At 49.6% G+C, this 23,061-nt stretch overlaps 1 protein-coding gene across 2 annotated transcripts; it reads right to left on the minus strand.

The window, feature by feature from the left end:
- Nucleotides 1-5,052: 5,052 nt before the first annotated feature.
- LOC123137004 (E3 ubiquitin-protein ligase GW2) lies at nucleotides 5,053-22,548 on the minus strand. 2 transcript variants are annotated; one of them, XM_044556535.1, is made up of 8 exons: nucleotides 22,193-22,548; nucleotides 20,432-20,483; nucleotides 20,294-20,339; nucleotides 20,113-20,194; nucleotides 19,860-20,022; nucleotides 19,664-19,766; nucleotides 7,019-7,085; nucleotides 5,053-5,850 (listed from the first exon to the last, which is right to left on the minus strand). In XM_044556535.1, exons 1-8 carry the CDS (start codon nucleotides 22,388-22,390, stop codon nucleotides 5,284-5,286), a joined length of 1,278 nt encoding a protein of 425 aa, XP_044412470.1. In that variant the 5' UTR covers nucleotides 22,391-22,548; the 3' UTR covers nucleotides 5,053-5,283. The 2 variants fall into 2 exon arrangements, with proteins under 2 accessions (XP_044412470.1, XP_044412471.1); XM_044556536.1 differs by having other exon boundaries at nucleotides 5,053-5,847; nucleotides 22,193-22,546.
- Nucleotides 22,549-23,061: the final 513 nt, after the last annotated feature.

The following is a 23,061-nucleotide window of genomic DNA, read 5'->3' on the forward strand; positions in this document are numbered from 1 at the left end:
TACTTTCATAAAAATCGCCTATTCACCCCCCCCCCCCCCCCTCTAGTCGATAACTAACACTTTCAACATGTCAGCCTTGATCATTGCACATCCCGGTACACCGCCGGAGGCATTCATATAGAGTCATATCTTTGATCTAGTATCGAGTTGTAATTCTTGAGTTGAAAGTGAATAAAAGTGTGATGATCATCATTATTAGAACATTGTGCCATGTGAGGTTATAAATAAAAGAGCCCAAAAAAGAGCCCAATTAAAAGAAGCCAAAGTAACCAAAAAGAAAAAAAGATTCTCCAAAAAAAGAGAAAGGAGAATAAAAAATGGGAGAAAGAGAGAGAAGGGACAATGTTACTATCCTTTTCCACACTTGTGCTTCAAAGTAGCACCATGTTCTTCATGATAGAGAGTCTCCTATGTTGTCGCTTTCATATATTACTAATGGGATTTTTTTTTGTTATAGAACTTGGCTTGTATATTCCAACGATGGGCTTCATCAAATGCCCTAGATCTTCATGTGCAAGCAAGTTGATGCACACCCACTTGTTTTCTTTTGAGCTTTCATACACTTATAGCTCTAGTGCATCCGTTACATGGCAATCTCTACTCACTCATATTGATATCAATTGATGGACATCTCCATAGTCCATTGATTTGCCTAGTTGATGTGAGACTTTCTCCCTTATTTTGTTTACTACCACCTTCTACTCCACCCGTAGTGCTATGTCCATGGCTCACGCTCATGTATTGCATGAAGAGTTGAAAAGGCTGAAGCGCGTTAAAAAGTATGAAACAGTTGCTTGGCTAACACCGGGGTGGGCATGATTCATACTTTGTGCTGAGAAAAGGGAGCATAACAAGACTGTATGATTTTGTAGGGATAACTTTCTTTAGCTATGTTATTTTTGAATCTTAATGATTTGCTTGCTAGTATGCTTGAAGTATTATTGTTTATGTCAATGAAATTTTGTTTTGAATTATACGGATCTGAATATTCATGCCAAATAGAAGAGAGTACATGGATAAATATGTTAGGTAGCATTCCACATCAAAAATTCTTCTTTTTATCATTTACCTACTCGAGGACAAGCAGGAATTAAGCTTGGGGATGCTTGATACGTTTCCAACGTATCTATAATTTTTTATTGTTCCATGCTATTATATTGTTTTGGATGTTTTATATGCATTATTATGCTATTTTATATTATTTTTGGGACTAACCTATTACCCCAGAGCCCAGTGCCAGTTTCTATTTTTCCCTTGTTTTTGAGTCTTACAGAAAAGGAATATCAAACGGAGTCCAAACGAGCTGAAAATTTACGGTGATTTTTTATGGACCAGAAGAAGCCACAGAGCATTGAAGTTGGGCCAGAGGAGTCTCGAGGCAGCCACAAGGGTGGAGGGCGCCCCACCCCCCTAGGGCGGCCACCCCCTGGCTTGTGGGTCCCTCGAGAACCACCCTGACGTGAAACCGGCGCCAAAAATTCCTATAAACCCTGAAACCTCCAGAAAGAAACCTAGATCGGGAGTTCCACCGTCGCAAGCCTCTGAGTTCACGAAAAACCAATCTAAGCCCGTTCCGGCACCCTGCCGGAGGGGGAAATCATCACCGAAGGCCATCTTCATCATCCCGACGGCCACCATGACAAGGATGGAGTAGTTCACCCTCGGGGCTGAGGGTATGTTCTAGTAGCTATGTGTTTGATCTCTCTCTCTCTCGTGTTCTTGATTTGACACGATCTTGATGTACCGCGAGCTTTGTTAATATAGTTGGATCTTATGGTGTTCTTCCCTCTCTACCTTGTGATGAATTGAATCTTTTCCTTTGAGGTTTTGTTATGTCGGATTGAATCTTTGGATGTGAGAGCACTTGATGTATGTCTTGCGATGGGATATCCGTGGTGACAATGGGATGTTCTATTGATCCACTTGATGTATGTTTTGGTTGTCAACTTGCGGATTCCCATGGTGACATTTGGGTAATCTATGCATAGTCGCTGGTACGCTTTTTCATATTCCTTTCTCCGATAGAAATCTTGGGATACTCTTGAAGTTCTTTCTGTTGGATTGAATATTATGAATCTGAGATTGTTTGATGCATATCGTATAATTGACCCACGAATACTTGTGGTGACATTGGAGTATCTAGGTGACATTAGGGTTTGATTGGTGTGTGTCATGTGGTGTTATTTTAGTACGAACTCTAGGGTTGTTTGTGACACTTATAGGAATAGCCCAATAGATTGATCAGAAAGAATAACTTTGACGTGGTTTCATGCCCTACAAGCAAGTTCATCTTATGTTCTCCGCGATAGGAACTTTGGAGTGATACTTCATTGCATGTTGAGGGATTGTTATATGATCCAATTATGTTATCATTTTGAGAGAACTTGCACTAGTGAAAGTATGAACCCTAGGCCTTGTTTTCAAGCATTGCAATACTGTTTTTTTGCTCACTTTTATTTCTTGTTACCTTGCTGTTTTATTTATTCAGATTATCAAAATATGTTCCTACCATCCATATTACACTTGTATCACCATCTCTTCGTCGAACTAGTGCACCTATACAATTTATCATAGTATTGGGTGTGTTGGGGACACAAGAGACTCTTTGTTATTTGGTTGCAGGGTTGTTTGAGAGAGACCATCTTCATCCTACGCCTCCCACATATTGATAAACCTTAGGTCATCTACTTGAGGGAAATTTGCTACTGTCCTACAAAACTCTGCGCTTGGAGGCCCAACACGAGTCTACAAGAAGAAGGTTGCGTAGTAGACATCATGGTGTGAGGATAAGGTTCAAATTATCAAGGGACAGGAGGATGAGTTTGCCGCTGCTAAGAAGGAAGCAGCAGCTCTGGACGGCAAGCTAGCTGAACTCAAGGTGCAGCTTGATGCTAGAGAAATGGATCTTGCCGCCAGAGAAGAATCACTTGCCGCCAAGCTTCGCGGTAAGGATGAGTAAGTTCAGACCCTCGTTGCGCAGTGGACCCAGGAGCTAGAAGAGAAACATAAGAAGGTCATTAAAACTCAAGCCCTAGATCACGCTGGCAAGCTCCAAGAGGCTGTCAAGACTACCGAAGCTGCCAAGGTCGTCGAGGTGGATTTGGAAGCCAAGGTGGAAAAGCTCAAAGAAGATCTGGCTTTCTATAACAAGGAGATCTTGGTGCTCAAAGAAGATGCGCAGAAGATAGCTCACACCTTGGCGGAGCTACAAACGTCACTATCAACCAAGACCAAAGTGCTCACTGCGTGTGATGACACCAATGCTGATCTCAAGCTGAAGCTTTCCACTCTGGAGGAGGACCTTGAGGCCGGCAAAGCCAGGGAGAAAAACTTGCTGATAAACTAGCAAAACGAGAAGTTCTCGCTCTACAATACCGAGAACACCTTCAATGAACTGAAAAAGATCCTACAACTTTGGACAACTCGCATTGTCGACATTGGAGAACGTCTCAGTGCACAACTGGCCATCATGGATATGTGGAGTTATATCTTCTCCGACAACGAGCAAGAGGCTGCAAGCGTATTTTCTTTGACAGCTTCATTACCGCACTGGAGAAGCATCCGAAGACCGAGCTGACCAGTTTGCCGGTGAGTCCCGCAAGCTTTGCCATGACGTGTTGCTCAAAGTACTTGCCAAGATCATGCATCGCAATCCCGGCATCGATCTCTCCAAGGTCTTCACTAGCTTGCCGAAGGGGACCAACACCAGCGCCGTCGAAGCGCTTGTCGCTCCAATTGCCAATAGGGTTGGCGGAATCTCCAAGACTCAGGGCCAGCTCATGAACTAGCCTCTCCGGTATTCCTTGTCGCAAGTGTCGTTCATGTGAAAGACAGTTATCCTAAGTTAGAGCTACACTATGCTTTTGATGTAATATAGCTTGTGCTATTGGATGAATGTATGCTATCTTCCTTGTTTTATTCTACCTTCACATGTTTCTATATCCTAAGTTTGTCGGAAACTTGTCGGTGCACACACTCTTGCCGCGAGCGCTTGGGGAACGGATCCTTAGCAGCCTGTTGGAAGTGCCGCTGTCGGCAAGATCACACTTGACGGCTTCGATGTAGGTACTTAAGTTGTTGAGCAGACTCGTAACAAAGTAAGAGCGCAATCGATCGCGACAAGATTCCTTCGCGTGTAGTTTTTTCGTACAAAGGCTAAAATCGTTCAAGGAAAATAGAAACTACAACAAAGAAATTTGTTTGAAAGTTTTCCAACTTAGCTTTTCTTTGATGTACTTCCTATCGTAAATGATAACCTGAACATCACTTGGTATCCACACCATCACTCTCCCCGGGAAACTTGTACGCGAGGAACCCTTCTGTCCTTTGAGAAAAAGAAAGAAAAGAAAGAGAAGGCTAGAGACCTTGATAACTCATTAAGCATTTCATACAAGGTAGAATGCAGTACAACATTGCATGCATCATACATAAGTAAATATGTACTTTGACAAAGAGTTGTGAAACACTTAGCTTTATGCACAAGGTCTGCCTGACTTTATACAAAGGATTACATATCTTGCCGGACAACTTCTACCAAAGAGGTTGCCAGGCAGGCCGGCAACCATGCCTCATGTTGCGAAGATGCTCAATATTCTATGAGTTTTGCACTGAAGTATCATCTTCAGTCTCTAGATGGACCGCCAGGTCTAGTGACTTGAACTACCTGGTAACGGCCTTCCGATTTCAATATCAACTTGTTTAATCCCTTCAGTCTACTTGTTTAATCCCTTCATAGACTGAATCCGACGAGGAATAAGGTCACCTTTTTCAAGGCTCCGGACATGAACTTTGCGGTTATAGTAAAGGCACATCCTTCATAGGAATAATGCCAATGGGAAGGCAGGCATCCTTCATAGGAGTAACGCCAATGGGAGCGAATAGGCTTCATCAAGCCAGCGAGTTGGGCGAGAGGATTTTGTTCGAGGGAGTTTTGGAGTCGCGCATTTTAATCACCCCATCCATCAACTGCACGACAGGTCGTAATTAGTCACCCAAAATAGGAAATACACCTGCAGCTCACAAGGGTCAACCCGAAACATTTTTGCATCCTTCTTTTGGCATTAAGAACACTGACCCATTCTCTTTTCTATTTCTTCCTCATATTCCATTTTACAACATATAAGCGATAATGGAGAGCTATAGCGGGAACTATATCAAACCATGATGCAACACATGCAAAAAGGAGAAACAAAACGGCCGAACACGGGGTGGCAAAAAAGAGCAGAAGGGGAGCAGAACAACGATAGTGCGGGAGAGAAGGCAGGAAACGTCACAATCATAGCGTTACAACCATGCCAACCCTTGCGTGTGCGTTCTACCATGAGCTTCTGCTAAAGAAACAGCCATGGAATACATCATTTGTTCTTCGATGCTCTCAGGACGGAAATGGCTTGCAACCATACTGTAATTGTCAGTAACAGGCAACGGTGGCGTTGTCCCCGCATCCACCACGATGTCCGAGCCGGCGTAGCTTGTCCCGGCCTCTGCACCCTCTGACCAGTGGTCAGTTGAGCACTCTCCTTCCTCTCTTACCACTTCCCTTCTGCTGCAACTTGACGCTATCCCGCTCCAGCTATCTGGTGAACTCTCCACAGCACACATGCTTCCACCAGCAATGTTGCACGGTCGGCGGAACATGTCAAAGACTGGGAACGCACTACTACCAGTCATGTAAGAGAAATCCATGCTTGATGGCTGGTGCTCAGCCATAGCAGCAACAGCACAAGAAAATCCACCAGGATGGGGTATTTCTAGAGGAGGAGCTGCAACGAATGCCTGCCTCTCACACGTTGGTTGCTCAAAAGGCATAAAACTCCCACAAGCAGGATTTCCTATACTTCCTTGCTCCTGCTAAGAGAGAATGTCAACATAATATTACAAACATATACGTATTCAAACTTTTCTGTACTATAAGATGATCCACGAATTTTCCTAATTCAGCAGGGTGCCGTGCAAACAATCAAAGTACATGCATTACTTAGAAGGAATTTGACACAACTTTTAGATTGCCATCTGAACAACATCCAGTTTAGAAGATAAATTGCATCTCAACAATTCTAGAAGAAAATATATGGTCTCCTGTAACATGAGTTATGTTTCTTTATGAAATCAAAACAATTTAAAATCAAACTTCCAAGATAAAAGGTGAGACTAATTTGGAACATACGCTTAATTGAAAAAAACATTGGTAGTCTAGGCTCAGATGACAATTAAATTATTTTGTCTATTATAGGATGAGTACAAAAATACAAAGTAATGGCAGTACTTCGAAGAATTTGTCAGGACAAGTAGATTGCGCATCAATATCCAGTTTAAAAGATAAACCCCATCGCAACAGTTCTAGAAGAAAATAAGTGTGTACTATAACACAAAATATGTTTATCAATTCAAAACAATTTAAAATCAAAACTTTAATCATGAGTGCGAAAGTGAAACTTTACTTAAGAACATATGGTCAACTGAAAAAGGTTAAGGAAACTAAAGGCAGTCTAGCCTCTTATGAAAATCAAGATTATTTGTTTCGCGTCGACTGATCCAGGATGGCAAAGCCTGCAAAGATCACCTTATTTTGCAGTTGATCTCAATCTCTTCGCTTAATCTTGTAATAACCATTAAAAACTAACAAGCACACGGTTAGGAACTACTCCCTCTGTAAAGTGATTTCTTTATAGAGGGAGTATATGCATGTTTCAGCAGGAATTGTCTGCAACAATAATAATCGTGTCTTGATACTCCTACCTTCAAATATACTGTAAGAAGGGAAATAACAAAAACAAGTGGGACATCGTCATTAACTACCAGCATACTGTTTGTAGAACAGTAACACAAATGAACTACTGTCAACTTGAAGGACAGAGAGAAAACAGTAAGAACAAAGAAAATAATCGTCATGTTTTCCGCAGCTCATATAGAAAACAATTTGATCCAACAAGTCGCATCATAATATTATTCAAATCATACATCTTGCACAAACCAAATACTGTTCATTCAAGGGACATATAAGAACCATTTACTTTACCTGAATTGAACGCCAAATCGCTTCCATAACCATCATGTCCTCTATGTTCATGTCTATGTTATCATCACTGTAATGAAAAGACAATTTACATAATGTCACACACCTACAACATGAAGGATTACCTTGACCATGATCGCATAATGCTATATATGCTTAATACAAGAAGGAGGCGCCAATTGTTGACTCGCGGGGAGGGGGGGGGGCACATCTAGGGAGCATCCTACCACGAAAGTAGGCTTTTTTCTTGTTGGGCTCTTTTTGGCTGCTTTGTTTGGCTTTGTCCATGTCATGACTAAATTCTCATCTAATTAAGGGAATGAGGTAAATCTTTTACCTCCATTTCAAAGTAAAACATGCTCATATTCAACCAAAAGATTAAGGCTTTTTCGTGTAAGACTATTAATTACTTAGTTTACTTTTTCCAAAAGCAACGCTTCCATGAGATGCTGATGAGAAGTTTCAGGTTTCAACATGAAAGGGGTCTAATTTTCTTTGAATTCCGTCCAGTCATACCCATGCTCATAATAAAGCTTAAGATTCTGCAGTTTTATGCTGGAATGATACCCTCCAAACCAGGGCCCCAGTGGAAGTATAAACTAACTACCAGTACAGCACACCAATCTTCTGATAAAGGACCTTAAGAGGAAAACCAAGATTCGGCCAAATGCTCTTTGGAACCTCAACTTCATTCTGGCTCGAGCATTTTCTCCAAACTCTATCAGTTTCTGCAGTTGCACGGTTACAAAAGAGCCCCCTTGTTTAGTCCGAACTGAACAGATCCTGTCATTTACTAGTACGTAGCATAAAAAAAACTATCCTGGAAACGTTTTGTACCTTTCAGCAACTGAAGCATGGAGGATTCAATTTGACAACCTAGCTCAAGGATAAGAGGTAATTTCAATTACTGAGATACTGATAGGCTTTAGTGTACACGCCAGACAAGTAGTTAACCTGTTATGTGGGCCAGCCCATCAAACGTGGAGTCTTATCCCTTAATTAGAGTCCTAGTTGATGAAGCAACGTTGTTAGGAAAGATTCCAGTCACTTCAGAGATCGTATTAGAGTTTGAATATATTTACCGGCTTGTTGGTCAAGTCTTGTCTACTATATAAAGGGCCGACCCCTCTCAATAGAGCAGGGAAGAATGTTGTCGTTTACTTTTATCTACTTTTCAGTAATTAGGGTTATGTCAGTAGAAGATCCTTCCAATTTGGTATCTGAGCCATCACGGGCAAAGAAACTGAGATCAAGGCAGTGGAGCAGATGACGATCATCACAAAGCAATTGGAGACCTTCACACGCCAACGAGCGGAGGACTAGGCGCTCCTCACCGGACTGATGCAGCGCTTGACGGCGCTCAAGCAAAGGCCGCCGGCCCTGCCCCCGCCGCCATATTCTATCGGCTGCAGCAGCCGCTCATGATGCCACTTCCCCGTTTGAGGCCCTCCTACCCAGCAACAACGCGCCCCTGGTGCTTCCGTTCGCCAACAGAACCTCCGGTATCCCTTTTTTCCAGCAAGGGAATCGCCACCGTCGGCAGACTCCACCCGCCAGGCAGATTGCCCACCCCCACTACCCATTCACTTTCCTGCTTTCCACCTTCTACTTCCCCTTGCAACACAACCTGTGGCAATCGCTGCCAACCACCTCAGCCGTCAACACCCTTTTACCACCTCCAACCATCTCCTTACTTACCACAGCCACCCCCTAACATCAATCTGGGCCACTTGGCACTCCCACTCTGCAGCCCAAATCCCACACCAATTTTTCACCCACCTATCAGCGCAGAAGCAACCCAACCATCAGCAGCAGCAGCCGCAGATTTTCGCCGCCGCCTCTACCACCTTCACGCCTCCACCTGCCAACCGATTTCATACGCCATTATGGCCATGCCCCCCTCCACAACCCATCTATGGATCCACCCGCCCTTCACCTCCCTTCTAACCCTGCCTAACCATCACCTCGGCTCTGATTCGGGTTCCGCCGTGCCCCGCTTCCACAACCTTGAATTCCCAATATATGATGGCTTGGTCGATCCTCTTGGTTGGCTCAATAGGTGCGAGCAGTTTTATGTGGACAGCGCACTGCAGCCTACCACCTCACCAAATGACGCTTAATTCTGGTACTTACAGCTCAAGGCAATTTCGGCATGCCGACATGGGAGTGGTCCAAGGAGGCTTGCCACGTTCAATTTGTGCCGTCACTTCACGCAAATGCCTTGGGTGTGTTTGTGCGTCTGCTGTTCACTTCCTCGGTCACAGACTACACTAGCAGGTTTCTAGCGCTATGTGTCGCAACAATGAGCCATTAACACCGTCCCAACAACGGTTTCTGTACACAACAGGGCTGCCCGGTGGTCTTCGCATTGACGTCGAACTTCAACGGCCATCTGACCTCCACATCCCCATCTCCGTCGCCAAGGCCTATGAGCAGCGGCCTTACCCTCTAACAGCGTCATCACACCAGCCTTCTGGGCCTACAAGACCCTTCTGCCCCTCCGATCTTCCTGCAGTCAACACAGCTACAATACCTTTCCCGCCAGCACCACTAGCACATGTTCTGTTGTGGACCACTCCAGAGCCAGCCCCGCCACGGCAGGTTCAGCACCTCACTCCAGTTGAGTTAGCAGAACGCCGTCCTCAAGGCCTTTGCTTCAACTGTGATGAGATTTATGTTCGGGGTCACCTGTGCGCGCAGCTTCTCTTCATCGAGGCTGATCACTACGACCAAGATAACTCCACAACTAGTAACACCCAAGGTCCCCTGGGAGGTAATTGATAACCTGCAGCTTGCAGACAAGCTGTTTTTCAAGGATGGGAGAGATGTTGTGTGGGCCAGCCCATCAAAACATGGAGTCTTATCCCGAGTCCTAGTTGATGAAGCAACTCTGTTAGGAAAGAGTCCAGCCAGTTTAGAGATTGTATTAGAGTTTGAATAGATTTACCGGCTTGTTGGTCAAGTCTTGTCTACTATATAAAGGGGCTGCCCCTCTCAATAAAACAGAGAAGAATACTGACATTTACTTTTATCTACTTTTCAGTAATTAGGGTTATGTCAGTAATTGATCCTTCCGTAACCATTTGTGTTTTGGACCGATAGGACTTCCACAACGAACCACAAGCTTGGTGTATTGATGAGCATCCTACCAGTTTAGCCATCAATCCAACATGACACATTACCCAAAGAGATGCTACTGGTCTATGCAATCTGTCAGTATTTGAAACTTTCAGGTCTGAACTCTCTAATGTTGTAATGTGCAAGAAAGTCCCCAAAAAGAGAAGGTCGCTCCTTTTACAAGTGCGTAGAGAATTTTTGTGCTAAATTAATAACCAAAACTGCCTGGCGTTCACCCTTGGGTTGAAGATCAATTATTCCTTTACATAGAGAAGGTACAAATATAGTTTAAGGTGTAGCGGTTAGGTCAACAAGGTTTGGCACACGCAACAAACAACATATAAACATTGTTTTGCCGCAAAGGCCAACCTGTCTGGTTTTCACCCTTGGGTTGAAGACCAATTATTTTATTGCACTCATAGGGAAGGTAAGAATACAGTGTTGATGTGTAGCCGTTAGCTCAACTGGGGTCGGCACACTCATTGTTTTCCTGCATAGGCCAACTACAGAGCATTCAATCTGAACAGAAAATGACTTAAAAAACTAATTCCTTCTTAAGATCGTTCCCCTCGAACAAAATTGTACAAAATTGTTCAAAATGATTGCTTTGTACCAATTATTCCACCACAATCATAGAGAAGATCAGTATATGGTGTTCATTGTAGATATTAGCCAAGTTGGGTTGGCACACTCAAAGCATGATCAAAATACAAGTATTCTTTCCCGCATTGAGCCATTGACTAACTAAAGAACATTCAATTTAGACAGGAAATAACTATAAACTCCACTTGTGATTTTTAATAAACTAAATCATTTTGTAATAATCATAGAATAAAGCTCCGTATCCAGTAGGAGCCAACCTTACAGTAACTCTAGTGCTATGTTAACTTGAATGGTGTAGAGCAGGGTGGATTACACAAACGATTGGAACGCAGAATGCAAGTGTAAAGTGAAGATGGCAGAAACTAGGGTTCTACCCGGTCTAGGGCGTAGCCTGTAAGGGAAGGAGGGAGGAGGGAGGAGGAGATTGCGCGGCGGCCGGCGGCTGAGCGCCGTCCTTGCGGCTGGTGCGACGGCGGCGGACGCAAGAGGTGGCTAGGGTTAGGTCTCCCGGCTCCCTAAGGGAAGCCGAGCAAATACTGATTGCTTCTTGCTTCCTTAGATCGATACATCTCCTCTCCTTATATAGAGAGGTTTACTTAACTCCTAAGCAAAAGATAAGATAATTGGGCTAAGCCCCTAATAACGATAAGATAACTTGGGCCACAACCCACTGGGCTAAGCCCCTAATATGACGGTCATAACACTTCTCCCCGCCTGTACAAACAGCTCGTCCTCGAGCTGTAAGGTGGGGAAGCGCTTGCTGAACTCCTCGCGGTGGTCAACCAGCGTCAAACACCTTCGCTGCAGCTGGGTCGGCGGCGACGACGTCCTCCTCAATGTAGTCTGCAGCCTCCAGGTAGAAGAGTCGCGGGCAGACGTGGCCGGGCGTGTAGGGCTCGTCGCAGTTGAAGCACAACCCTTGGCGGCGACGCTCGAGTAGCTCGGCCGAGGTGAGCCGGCGGAACGAGCGCGCCGCGGTCGCGGCAAGGGGTGCCGCGGAAGCCTGAGCAGGCCGACCCTGTGCGGGAACATCCGGCCCGGGTAGCGGCCCGGCAGCCCGGGATGGTGATGCCTGCTGGATGGCCACCACACGGCGCTCGAACGCGCGGGCGTAGTACATGGCCGTCTGGAGGTCCTGGGGTCCCTGCAACTCGACGTCCATGTGGATGTGGTCTGGAAGGCCCCCGACAAAGAGCTCGGCCCACTATAGTGCCGTCACACCCGGCGCGTGACACGCCAGGGCCTGGAAGCGGTCGGCGAAGTCCTGCACCGTGGAGGTGAAGGGTAGACGGCCCAACTCCGCCAGGCGGCTCCCGCGGATCGGTGGCCCAAAACGAAGGAGGCACAGCTCGCGAAAGCACTCCCACGGGGGCATGCCGCCCTCGTCCTGCTCGAGGGCGTAGTACCATGTCTGTGCTGCACCGCGGAGATGGTAAGAGGCGAGCCAAGTGCGATCCGACGCGAGTGTGCGCTGCCCGCGGAAGAATTGCTCGCACTGGTTGAGCCAGTTGAGGGGGTCCTCTGTGCCGTCATAAGTGGCGAAGTCAATCTTGGCGAACCGTGGCCGCGTCCGGGTCAGAGCTGATGGATAAGTCTGTGTACTAGGGTCCTTGTGGGGCTGCAGCACATGGTCCTTGTGGCAGTTAGGAGGATAAAGTCCTGGACCATCAAGGACTGGCTGTTAGGATAGAGTTCTGTTCTTGACCATCAAGGACTGTCAGTTAGCATCTTAGACTAGCATCTTAGACTGGCATCTTAGCAGCATCTTAGCATATGCCTTGGCTGGCTAGCAGCCTATAAATATGTATCCCCAACCCCTCAGGTTGGCAAGGCATTGTGTGAGAAATAAACCAACGAAAATTGTCCCAACTCTCCTAGTGTCATCCACAACTATCAATGCTCAGGCTGAAAGGTCTAACAAGTGGTATCAGAGCCAGGTTAACCTGTACCCTGAGCATTTCCTGTGAGCAGCCCAAGTCGGTAGCAGCAGCTGCTCCGTCTGCCTCTGGTTACCTTCCTCCCTCCGGACTGTTGAGCAGCAGCTCGTCTTCATCGGCCTCCTCTTCACGCAACAGCCCCCCTGCAGCGAGCCATGTCTGCAGGTCGCTCTCAGCACACGGCTACCTCGAGCATGCGGCGCCGGCAGGAGGCCGAGCGCGCCGTGGCAGAGGAGCGTGAGCGAGCGGCTGTAGCAGCAGCTGCTGCGGCGGCAAGAGTGTCGAGGCTGGCTGCAGCGATGCTGGCAGCAGCCAGAGCGGAGGTAGAAGCAGCCAGGGCGGAGGTAGAAGCAGCAGCAGCAGCAGAAGCAGCCCGTGAGGCTACGGCGGATGCCAAGGCACTCCGCGGCAGCCCCGGCAGCTCCGCGCCTGCGGACGACGGCACCGACGCAGATCGCGCCAAAGTGGCGCAGGAGCGGACGGCGCAGTGGGCAGCCGAGCACGCCCGCGCTCCAGGTGGAGGCGCGCACCGCGACGGCGGCTGCAACGACCAGGACCGCGGCCTCTACGAGGTCCGGACTGTGGTCAGAGATGTTGGTTCCAGTGTTGGGTGGCCTACCCTCACTAAAACCAACTACGTCGAGTGGGCCGGGATCATGAAGGTCAGGCTCCAGGTGCGGCGCATGTGGGAGGCAGTCCAGGACAGCAACGTCGACCACCTAGAGGATCGACGGGCACTGGACGCCCTCATCGCCGCAGTCCCGCCCAAGATGCAGTTCTCGCTTTCCAACAAGCGGACTGCCAAGGAGGCTTGGGACGCCATCGCCGCAGCACGCATCGGCAGCGACCGTGCTCGCAAGTCCACCCTGCAGGCACTTCGTAAGGAGTGGGAGAACCTAGGCTTCAAGCCAGGTGAGGACGTTGATGACTTTGCTCTCCGTCTCAACACTCTGCTGCAGAAGATGGTGAAGTTTGGCGATGCCACCTACACCGAGGAGAGAGCTGTCGAGAAGCTTTTTCGGTGCATTCCCGAGAAGTACAAGCAGATGGCTCGCTCGATCGAGTCGTTGCTGGACCTCTCCACGATGACGATCGAGGAGGCGATAGGCCGTCTCAAGGTCGTCGACACCGACGAGCCACAACCCCCCTCGGGGCCCGTCACCACCGGCGGGAAGCTGCTCCTAACTCGGGAGCAGTGGGATCCCAGCCTTGGTGACAGGAGGAAGGGGGAGCCTTCCTCCTCGACGGGCGGCCGCAAGCGTGGCAAGCAGCGTAAGGCGCGAAGAGGCCCCCCGGGCAGGGCACAAGGACGTGCCGAAGGTGACGCCCGCGGAGGCGCCAAGGACGGCGCCGCTGGCAAGCCCAAGCCGGCACAAGACAACAGTTGCCACAACTGTGGCCGGTTTGGCCATTGGGCCAATGAGTGTCGGCAACCACGACAAGGCCAGGCTCACGTCGCACAGGCGAAGGAGGAGGAGACGGCTCAATTCATGGCGCATGCAAGCATTGAGCTACCCTCGGCGACTCCAGTCGCAAAGGCTTTCATCCACCTCGATGAGCCAAAAGCACACGCTCTTCTCGGCGACGGCTCCGGGAAGGACAAGGCTACGGGGTGGTGCCTCGACACCGGCGCCACCCACCACATGACCGGTCGAAGGGAATTCTTCGCCGAGCTCGACTCCGATGCGCGAGGCTCCGTCAAGTTCGGGGATGCCTCCGCTGTGGAGATAAAGGGCGTCGGCTCCGTCATCTTCACCACCAAGATGGGAGAGCACCGGCTGCTCACCGGTGTCTACTACATCCCCGCGCTAAGAAATTCCATGAGTGAAGTGCATCAAAGGTCCTCAAACTATTTTAAAGGTGTTATGTAGGTTCTCGAACTATGAAAAGGGTCATTCAGGTTCTCAAAGTGCAATATGCGTGTCATCCAAGTCCTCAAACTATTTTAGAGGTGTCATGTAGGTCCTTGAACTATTTCAAATGTGTCACATACGTACACACATATTGCACTTCAAGGATTTTTGAGGACCTGGATGACACTTTTCATAGTTTAAGGACTTATGTGACACCTTCAAAATAGTTCGAGGACCTAGGGTGCACTTTACTCAAATTCCATCATCAGCTTGGGACAGCTGGATGAGAACGGCTCACGCGTGCTGATTGAGCATGGGGTCCTACGCATCTGGGATCGCCAGCGTCGCCTTCTCGCCAAGGTGCCCAGAGGTGAAAATCGACTCTACGTCCTTGATGTGCAGGTGGCACAACCGGTCTGTCTCGCTGTCCGTCGAGACGACGAGGCGTGGCAGTGGCATGAGCGATTTGGGCACCTTCACTTTGAGGCCCTGAAGCGTCTAAGTGCCAAGGAGATGGTGCGAGGCCTGCCATGCCTCGACCATGTGGAGCAGTTCTGCGACATCTGCGTGCTGACAAAGCAGAGACGACTCCCCTTTCCCCAACAGGCGAGTTTTCGGGCTAAGGAGAAGCTGGAGCTCGTGCACGGAGACCTGTGCGGCCCGGTGACGCCAGCCACACCAGGAGGTCGACGCTACTTCCTGCTGCTCGTCGATGATCTCTCCCGCTACATGTGGGTGATGATCCTCGGCAGTAAGGGAGAAGCGGCGGACGCCATCAGGCGCGCGCAAGTTGGTGTGGAGGCGGAGAGCGGCCGCAAATTGCGCGTGTTGTGCACTGACAACGGCGGCGAGTTCACGGCAGCTGAATTCGCGTCGTACTGCGCTGATGAGGGCATCCAGCGCCACTACTCCGCGCCGTACAGCCCGCAGCAAAACGGCGTCGTCAAGCGGCGCAACCAGACGGTTGTGGGGATGGCTCGGGCTCTCCTCAAGCAGAGAGGGATGCCGGTTGTCTTCTGGGGAGAGGCGGTGCTAACGGCCGTCTACATCCTCAACCGCTCTCCTACTAAGGCACTCGACGGCAGAACTCCGTACGAGGCCTGGCATGGGCAGAAGCCGGCGGTCTGTCATTTGCGGGTCTTTGGCTGCCTTGCGTTCGCCAAGGAGCTCGGCCACATCGGCAAGCTCGACGACAGGAGCACTCCGGGAGTCTTCATCGGCTACGCGGAGGGCTCAAAGTCCTACCGCATCCTCGACCCAAAGACACAACGTGTGCGCACAGCGCGAGACGTCGTGTTCAACGAAGGGCGAGGGTGGCAATGGGACAAGGCGGTGGACGACGGCTCGACGCCGACGTATGACGACTTCATTGTCGAGTACGCCCACTTCAAGGAAGCTGGGGGAGCAAGCAGCTCCTCTTCACCGGGCACGTCTACTCCGGCCCCAACTACATCGACTCCGGCGCCTGCTACACCGACGACACCACAACCGGCGACGCCGCATACTCCAGTCCCGGCGGTCGCCACTCCGGGCTCGTCTTCATCAGCACCAGCTCACGCAGAGCACAACCCGATGAAGTTCGCTTCCGCGCTCACTCACGACGAGGAGCGTATCGACGCGTGGTATGACGGCGAACCGCTGCGGTACCGTATGATGGATAATCTGCTCGGCGACCAGCCGGTGCCAGGACTGGTGCCACGTGACCTGGAGGCGCAGCTACAGCTCGCGTGTGAAGACGGCGAACCACGGTCCTTTGCAGAGGCCGAGAGAGACGCGGCATGGCGCGCCGCGATGCAGTTGGAGATGGATGCGGTCGAGCAAAACCGCACCTAGGAGCTTGCTAATCTCCCTCGAGGTCACCGCGCAATCACCCTTAAGTGGGTGTTCAAGCTGAAGAGGGATGGAGCCGGCGCCATCACCAAGCACAAGGCTCGCTTGGTGGCCCGAGGCTTCTTGCAGCAGGAAGGAGTCGACTTCGACGACGCTTTCGCTCCCGTGGCACGGATGGAGTCCGTGCGACTTCTCCTTGCGCTGGTTGCCCAGGAGGGCTGGCGTGTCCACCACATGGACGTTAAGTCGGCATTCCTCAACGGCGACTTGAAGGAGGAAGTCTACGTGCATCAGCCACCGGGGTTTACGATTCCCGGCCAGGAGGGCAAGGTGCTCCGCCTGCGCAAGGCTCTCTATGGCCTTTCGGCAGGCACCCAGGGCGTGGAACGCCAAGCTGGACTCCACGCTGAAGAAGATGGGTTTCGAGCAGAGCCCGCATGAGGCTGCCGTCTACCGACGAGGGAGTGGAGGAAATGCCCTGCTGGTGGGCGTCTACGTTGACGACCTGGTGATCACCGGCACCAAAGATGCAGAGGTGGCGGCGTTCAAGGAAGACATGAAGGCCACGTTCCAGATGAGTGACCTGGGGCTCCTCTCCTTCTATATAGGGATTGAGGTGCACCAGGACCACTCCGGGATCGCGCTTCGACAGTCCGCCTACGCCAAGCGCATCGTTGAGCTAGCTGGGCTCACCGACTGCCATCCAGCTCTCACTCCGATGGAGGAGAGGCTGAAACTGAGCCGCGACAGCACGACGGAGGAAGTGGTGCTACGCAGTACCGACGCCTTGTGGGGAGCCTTCGCTACCTCACTCACACACGGCCGGACTTGGCATTCTCCGTCAGCTATGTCAGTCGGTTCATGGAGCGACCAACATCGGAACACCAGCAGGCAGTGAAGAGGATCGTCCGCTACATAGCAGGGACCCTCGACCATGGCCTCCACTACCCTAGGTGTCCTGGGGCGGCACACTTCGTCGGGTACAGCGACAGCGACCACGCCGGCGACATCGACACCAGCAAGAGCACGAGCCGGATCCTCCTCTTCCTCGGCAAGTGTCTCATGAGCTGGCAATCAGTCAAGCAGCAGGTGGTGGCCCTGTCCAGCTGTGAGGCTGAGTACATAGCGGCCTCCACCGCCTGCACTCAGGCGCTCTGGCTTGCTCGACTGCTTGGTGATCTTCTCGTTCAAGACACCAGAACGGTGCAGCTCCTGGTGGACAGCAAGTCCGCCCTGGCCCTGGCAAAGAACCCCGTGTTCCACGAACGAAGCAAGCACATCCGACTGAGGTATCACTTCATCCGCAGTTGTGTGGAAGAAGGGAGCATCAAGGCGAGCTACATCAACACCAAGGATCAGCTCGCAGACCTGCTCACCAAGCCCCTTGGGAGGGTCAAGTTCCTCGAACTTTGCTCCAGGATTGGGATGATTCAACTCTCCCACAAGACGACGTACAAGACTTAGGGGGAGAATGATGGATAAGTCTGTGTACTAGGGTCCTTGTGGGGCTGCAGCACATGGTCCTTGTGGCAGTTAGGAGGATAAAGTCCTGGACCATCAAGGACTGGCTGTTAGGATAGAGTTCTGTTCTTGACCATCAAGGACTGTCAGTTAGCATCTTAGACTAGCATCTAGCATCTTAGACTGTCATCTTAGCAGCATCTTAGCATATGCCTTGGCTGGCTAGCAGCCTATAAATATGTATCCCCAACCCCTCAAGTTGGCAAGGCATTGTGTGAGAAATAAACCAACGAAAATTGTCCCAACTCTCCTAGTGTCATCCACAACTATCAATGCTCAGGCTGAAAGGTCTAACAAGAGCACCATGGCCGACTGGCTCGGCGGTGCGGGACAGCGATGACGGCAGCGCCCGGTCGGTGGTGGAGTGGCCGGCGTAGGGGCCAGCGGAGCCAGACGGGTCACCGTACTGCAGCGTGGGTACCGGTGGTTCCCCGGCCTCCATGTAGACTGGCGGTAGTGACGTCCCGATCAGCCAGGCCGGAATCAGGGACGGCGACGGCGGAAAACGGACGTGCTGTATCGAGAGGCTGCCTGGTGTGGACTGGCCCGGTCCAGAGCTGGGCGGCGGCGGTGGAAACTGGAGCGGCGCGGGTGGCGCGATTGGCGCGGCTGGGCCGATGCGGGCCAGTGCGGCCACTGTGGCGCTGGGGCGGGCACGGGTGGCGCCGCGAGAGCCAGCGTGGGCCACTGCGGCCAGGATGGCACGGGGGCGGGCGGCGGCTGGAGCAACGGGGCCCCGGCGATCGCCGCGGGTACCGAGTACCAGGGCAGGGCCAGCGGTCCGGAGGAGACGGCCAGCGGTGGAGGCGTTGGCGGCCCGTACGGACCGGCCAGGAACGGCCGAATGCCCTGGACTGCGACGACCAGATCGTTGAGGACGCCGGTCATCACCTCCAGGGAGTAGACGAGCGGCGTGGTGGAGGGTGATGGCGGCAGCCCCGTGGAGGGGGGCGGCGACTGGCCGGTCGATGCGCCGGCGGTGGATCCCATCGGCGTCGAGGGAAGGGCCAACGGTGCCGTGGAGATGATCGGTGATGGCGCGGCGGCGGTGGTGGCGAGGGGCAGCGACGGGCTTGGTGGTGGTGATGACATGGTCGAAACCAAGCTAGCTGATACCAAACTGGTAGAAACTAGGGTTCTACCCGGTCTAGGGTGTAGCCTGTAAGGGAAGGAGGGAGGAGGTCGGAGGAGATTGCGCGGCGGCCGGCGGCTGGGCGCCGTCCTTGTGGCTGGTGCGACGGCGGCGGACGCAAGAGGTGGCTTGGGTTAGGTCTCCCGGCTCCCTAAGGGAAGCCGAGCAAATACTGATTGCTTCTTGCTTCCTTAGATCGATACATCTCCTCTCCTTATATAGAGAGGTTTACTTGACTCCTAAGCAAACGATAAGATAATTGGGCTAAGCCCCTAATAACGATAAGATAACTTGGGCCACAACCCACTGGGCTAAGCCCCTAATATGACGGTCATAACAGAGGACATTCAGGGTCAGAAGTCCAGCAGCTCTTGGTGGTAGGCCTGCCATCTATATTCGATTCAATGGCCAGCCATTGTTATCTACATGTAATCGAATGGCTAGTACTTTATGCTTCAGATACTCCCTGCTTTTAGAGTAGCTGTCATCTGATGTGTAGTATATAGCCTTTTGGAACAGTTGGTACAAATGGCATATGGATTTTCTTGTTAAAATGAATTCGTCCAACAATATGAGCTTTGGTAAAGTATGATGGAACATAAAACATAAAACAACATACCAAGTATGATGGAACATAAAACATAAAACAACATACCGAGTATGCCTAGAATGGAAAGACCGCATGTTAGCCTGAGCAGAACATGAAGGCTCAGACGAACAACATTCAGTTTCTTGCTCGGTACATTGGTACGATGGCACTGCAACGAACATAGTAAATTGTAAGTTATCAGATTAAGCTACAGGAAAATTGACATTATTAAATGTGTACATTTGTCGTATCTAGTGCAGACCTGAATAGGATGTGCTGCAAATATCTCGATACTCCACTTCTGTTGTTGGAGCGATTGTTCTGCTAGAAGAGCACCTACTCTGTTTTCTTTTCATCTTATCCTCTTCGTCTTGAAGTGCTTGCTGGCGCATCCTCATCTGTGCTTCAATGACTTTCTGTTCTTCCTGTAACAAAATGTATACAAGATAAAGTAAATGATTTGGCTTTCTAATATCAACACAAAAACAAACACATTAGGGAATAATAAGACTTACAAATTGCTCTATGCTCCTTTCCTCCTTTGTCTTTACACCACGATACTCCACAGCATAGTTGGGGGTTTTGCAGAATGGGCATCTTTATTGGTTAAGTGTTATCTTGAGAATTGACAAGGCCCATACATTACTTACCAATACAGGATATTTGAAACAAGAACAGAGATGGTATGAAGGATACTGTGTAGGTCGAGCAGTATGAGTTGGCTTCATTTGAAGAAAGCACTCTGCAAAAATACCAAACAAGATATGTAAGGAAATTTGCACCTAACAAGTAACACACAATCACTGGTAGTAGCTAGTAGGACAGATACATTACCTGTACATATCCCTTTCGAGCAACATTTTGATCGGTTAAGGCTTGGGTAGTACTACAATTAAGGAAAAAAACATGCATTTTTTAGGACAGGGAAAATTACAGTGGTTCCCAAATTAGCAGAATCTTATTAACGAGTTAAAAAACTCGGGACATGGTAGAAGTGCTAAATAACAGAAACTCCTATAATATAATGTCCATCTTTGCATTCAAAAAATTCATCTAGAAATTTTGAGATAATGATAAAATGTAACAGAATTGCAGTAACAATCCAATTGTAGTAACACTAATTGCAGTAACAATTAAACTATAGTAGCATTAAAAATGTACTTGGTGACACATAAATGCACGCAAAGTCGATACCATTTTCAGTTTTCAAGCAAGATAGAACTATCCAAAGTATCCTGGAAACTGAAGCAACGGCTAAACCCATTCACCAGAATCAGGCACTTTATGCAAGCCGGTCAAGAGCACTTCTAGTACCAAAAGATTCAACATAATGAACAGTTTCACCACAAGAACTCTCTAGAGTCTATAAAGATTTCAATCGAAGGTGTAATATCTCAGACCAATTAGTCAATCATTTCTTTCTGAATTAGTCAAATTATACTCCTTCCCACTAGCGTTAAGAGTTAGTCTTGTCATATACCAAAGAGATGCATGAATGGTAGAACAAGTCAATTTGAGTATGGCAAAATGTATTAGGATAATCCTTGTGTCCTGTAGTCGCAGACTAGCAGCCCTTATAGGTATTTTGGTCTTAGGTGACTTATATAGTAGTTAAGGAAGACAAGATACGGTGAGCTGTAATAGCTAGCTGTAGTTTCCAGGGCACAAAGCTAAGCTGAGCTGTGTAGGTCGCTACTGTAGCAGGTCAGCTATTGTAGAACCCCCCCACAGCCTACATAAGAAGCAGGCACCCCATATGTAGAATGAAGCTTGTAGTACTTGATATATCAAATAAAGCTTCCTACTAGTGGTAAGCTCTTTGTGTACGTGGGTGTGAAGCACATCTCTTTAGAGAGAGTCCTGGGCAGCAGCTAGAGAGCTAGTGATTCTAACAATTGGTATCCGAGCCCTGTGTCTTAGCTTGAGTGAGATATGGAGAAAGGAGAGATTGTTTCCCTTAGATATCCTATGCTCACAAAGAGCAGCTGCTTGGCATGGTCCATCAATTGGAATGCTGCTTTGTGTTGAGCCAAAAGATCCTAAGGTACCCATAGAGGAGAAGAAGGATCAAATGGCGTTGGCGGCCATTTACCAAGGGGTACTAGAGGACATGCTCTTCCTGGTGTCTGAAAAGGAGAATCATGCACATGGGTGCTGAGCGCGTGAAGGATTCCAAGATACAAACTCTCAAGACAGAGTGGCTGATGCAAACACAGGCACCTAGCACAAGTGCTACTACGTTTTGCAAAGAAAAGGTGTTAAAGAATTGTGTTACTTAATGATGAAAATTACAATTAAATCGTGCCTAGGTTGAGTGAAATTGTAAGATTCAAAGACATAAATTAGAAGGCGTTGAGTACAATCACGTGAATACTCATGCACCTCCTCCCTGACGGGCTCACGGCAGCGGCACTCTACGGCAGAACAAATGCAACTACTACTAATGGACCTAAGCAATACGCAGTGGCGCATCAAACGTACGTTCCATCCCAATGAGATGCAAGCCACCGTGACCAGGCGGGGCACTCAAGCAACCACCAACATCTGGAATTTGCGGGTGGGGGAGAGACTGGGGAGAGGATAAAGATCTGTTACCAGGAAGCAGATGGGGCACTCCTCCAGGTCACCCCCCGCGGCGTCGTCAGCCCCCGGGTAGCAGGGCGCGAGCTTGGCCTCGAGGATCAACTTGCGTAGCTTCTTCTGGTCGATATCCCTGTGCTCGTACAGACCCTGCGGCCTCGTGTACCGCTCCTCCACCCCGGCCTTCCTCCTCCCTCCTATTCTGTTCCCCATCCCTCCCAGATCTAGCCTCCTCCGCCGCCGCTGCCGGAGACGAAACCCTCGCCCCGCGCCGCCTCACTGTAGATACATACGATATACGCACGCGTACGCGATGCTGCGGGGCTTGGGGAGCGCCGAGGCGAGGTGGGATTACCCTGTTTTTAAAAATGCCCCCTCGGGGTGGGAGAAAAGGAAGGCAAAGGAAAAGAGAAGGCGCACGCGACACTCCACGACAACACAGCTCACTAGCTTCGGCTTCTCTCTCTGCTGCTGGCCCGCTGCGCTGCAAGAGATACACCTCTCGAAAATCTTCCCTGTGTGAAGGACTTTTGTGACACGTAGATTCTGGACCATCGATCTGTGTCACAATTTAGAAACATGTTTTTTTATTAATTTAGGAACATGTTTGTGTATATCCCCTATCCCCTGTAACGCTTGATAAACATAGGTAATGCTTTCGTAAATGGGAAGCGACATGATGAGTGCATCACCGCGGGCGCATCACCTACCCTTTCATCTTTCATCCAAGCAAATACGTGATCCCTACTTTTAAAGGAGGATTTGATAGCTTTCACTTTACGTTTATTTTCGTCCGAATTATTTTCGTCTCACCCTTTCCCACTCGTACGATGTCCTTTCCTCATCGATTTTTCTTACCACGCCGGTTTTCTCTCGTTCTCTCT

This window comes from Triticum aestivum, chromosome 6B (genome assembly GCF_018294505.1).
Source record: "Triticum aestivum cultivar Chinese Spring chromosome 6B, IWGSC CS RefSeq v2.1, whole genome shotgun sequence".
In the NCBI taxonomy this organism is placed as follows: Eukaryota; Viridiplantae; Streptophyta; class Magnoliopsida; order Poales; family Poaceae; genus Triticum; species Triticum aestivum.

What these genes read in the sequence shown, in the direction of transcription:
- LOC123137004 (XM_044556535.1), bottom strand. Translation starts at nt 22,390, where the DNA reads ATGGGGAACAGAATAGGAGGGAGGAGGAAGGCCGGGGTGGAGGAGCGG. An exon ending in TTCCATTCTAGGCATACTCG is followed by an intron (nt 7,086 to 19,663) that starts GTATGTTGTTTT and finishes TTTTCATTACAG; the next exon opens with TGATGATAACATAGACATGA. An exon ending in CGATTTGGCGTTCAATTCAG is followed by an intron (nt 5,851 to 7,018) that starts GTAAAGTAAATG and finishes ATTCTCTCTTAG; the next exon opens with CAGGAGCAAGGAAGTATAGG.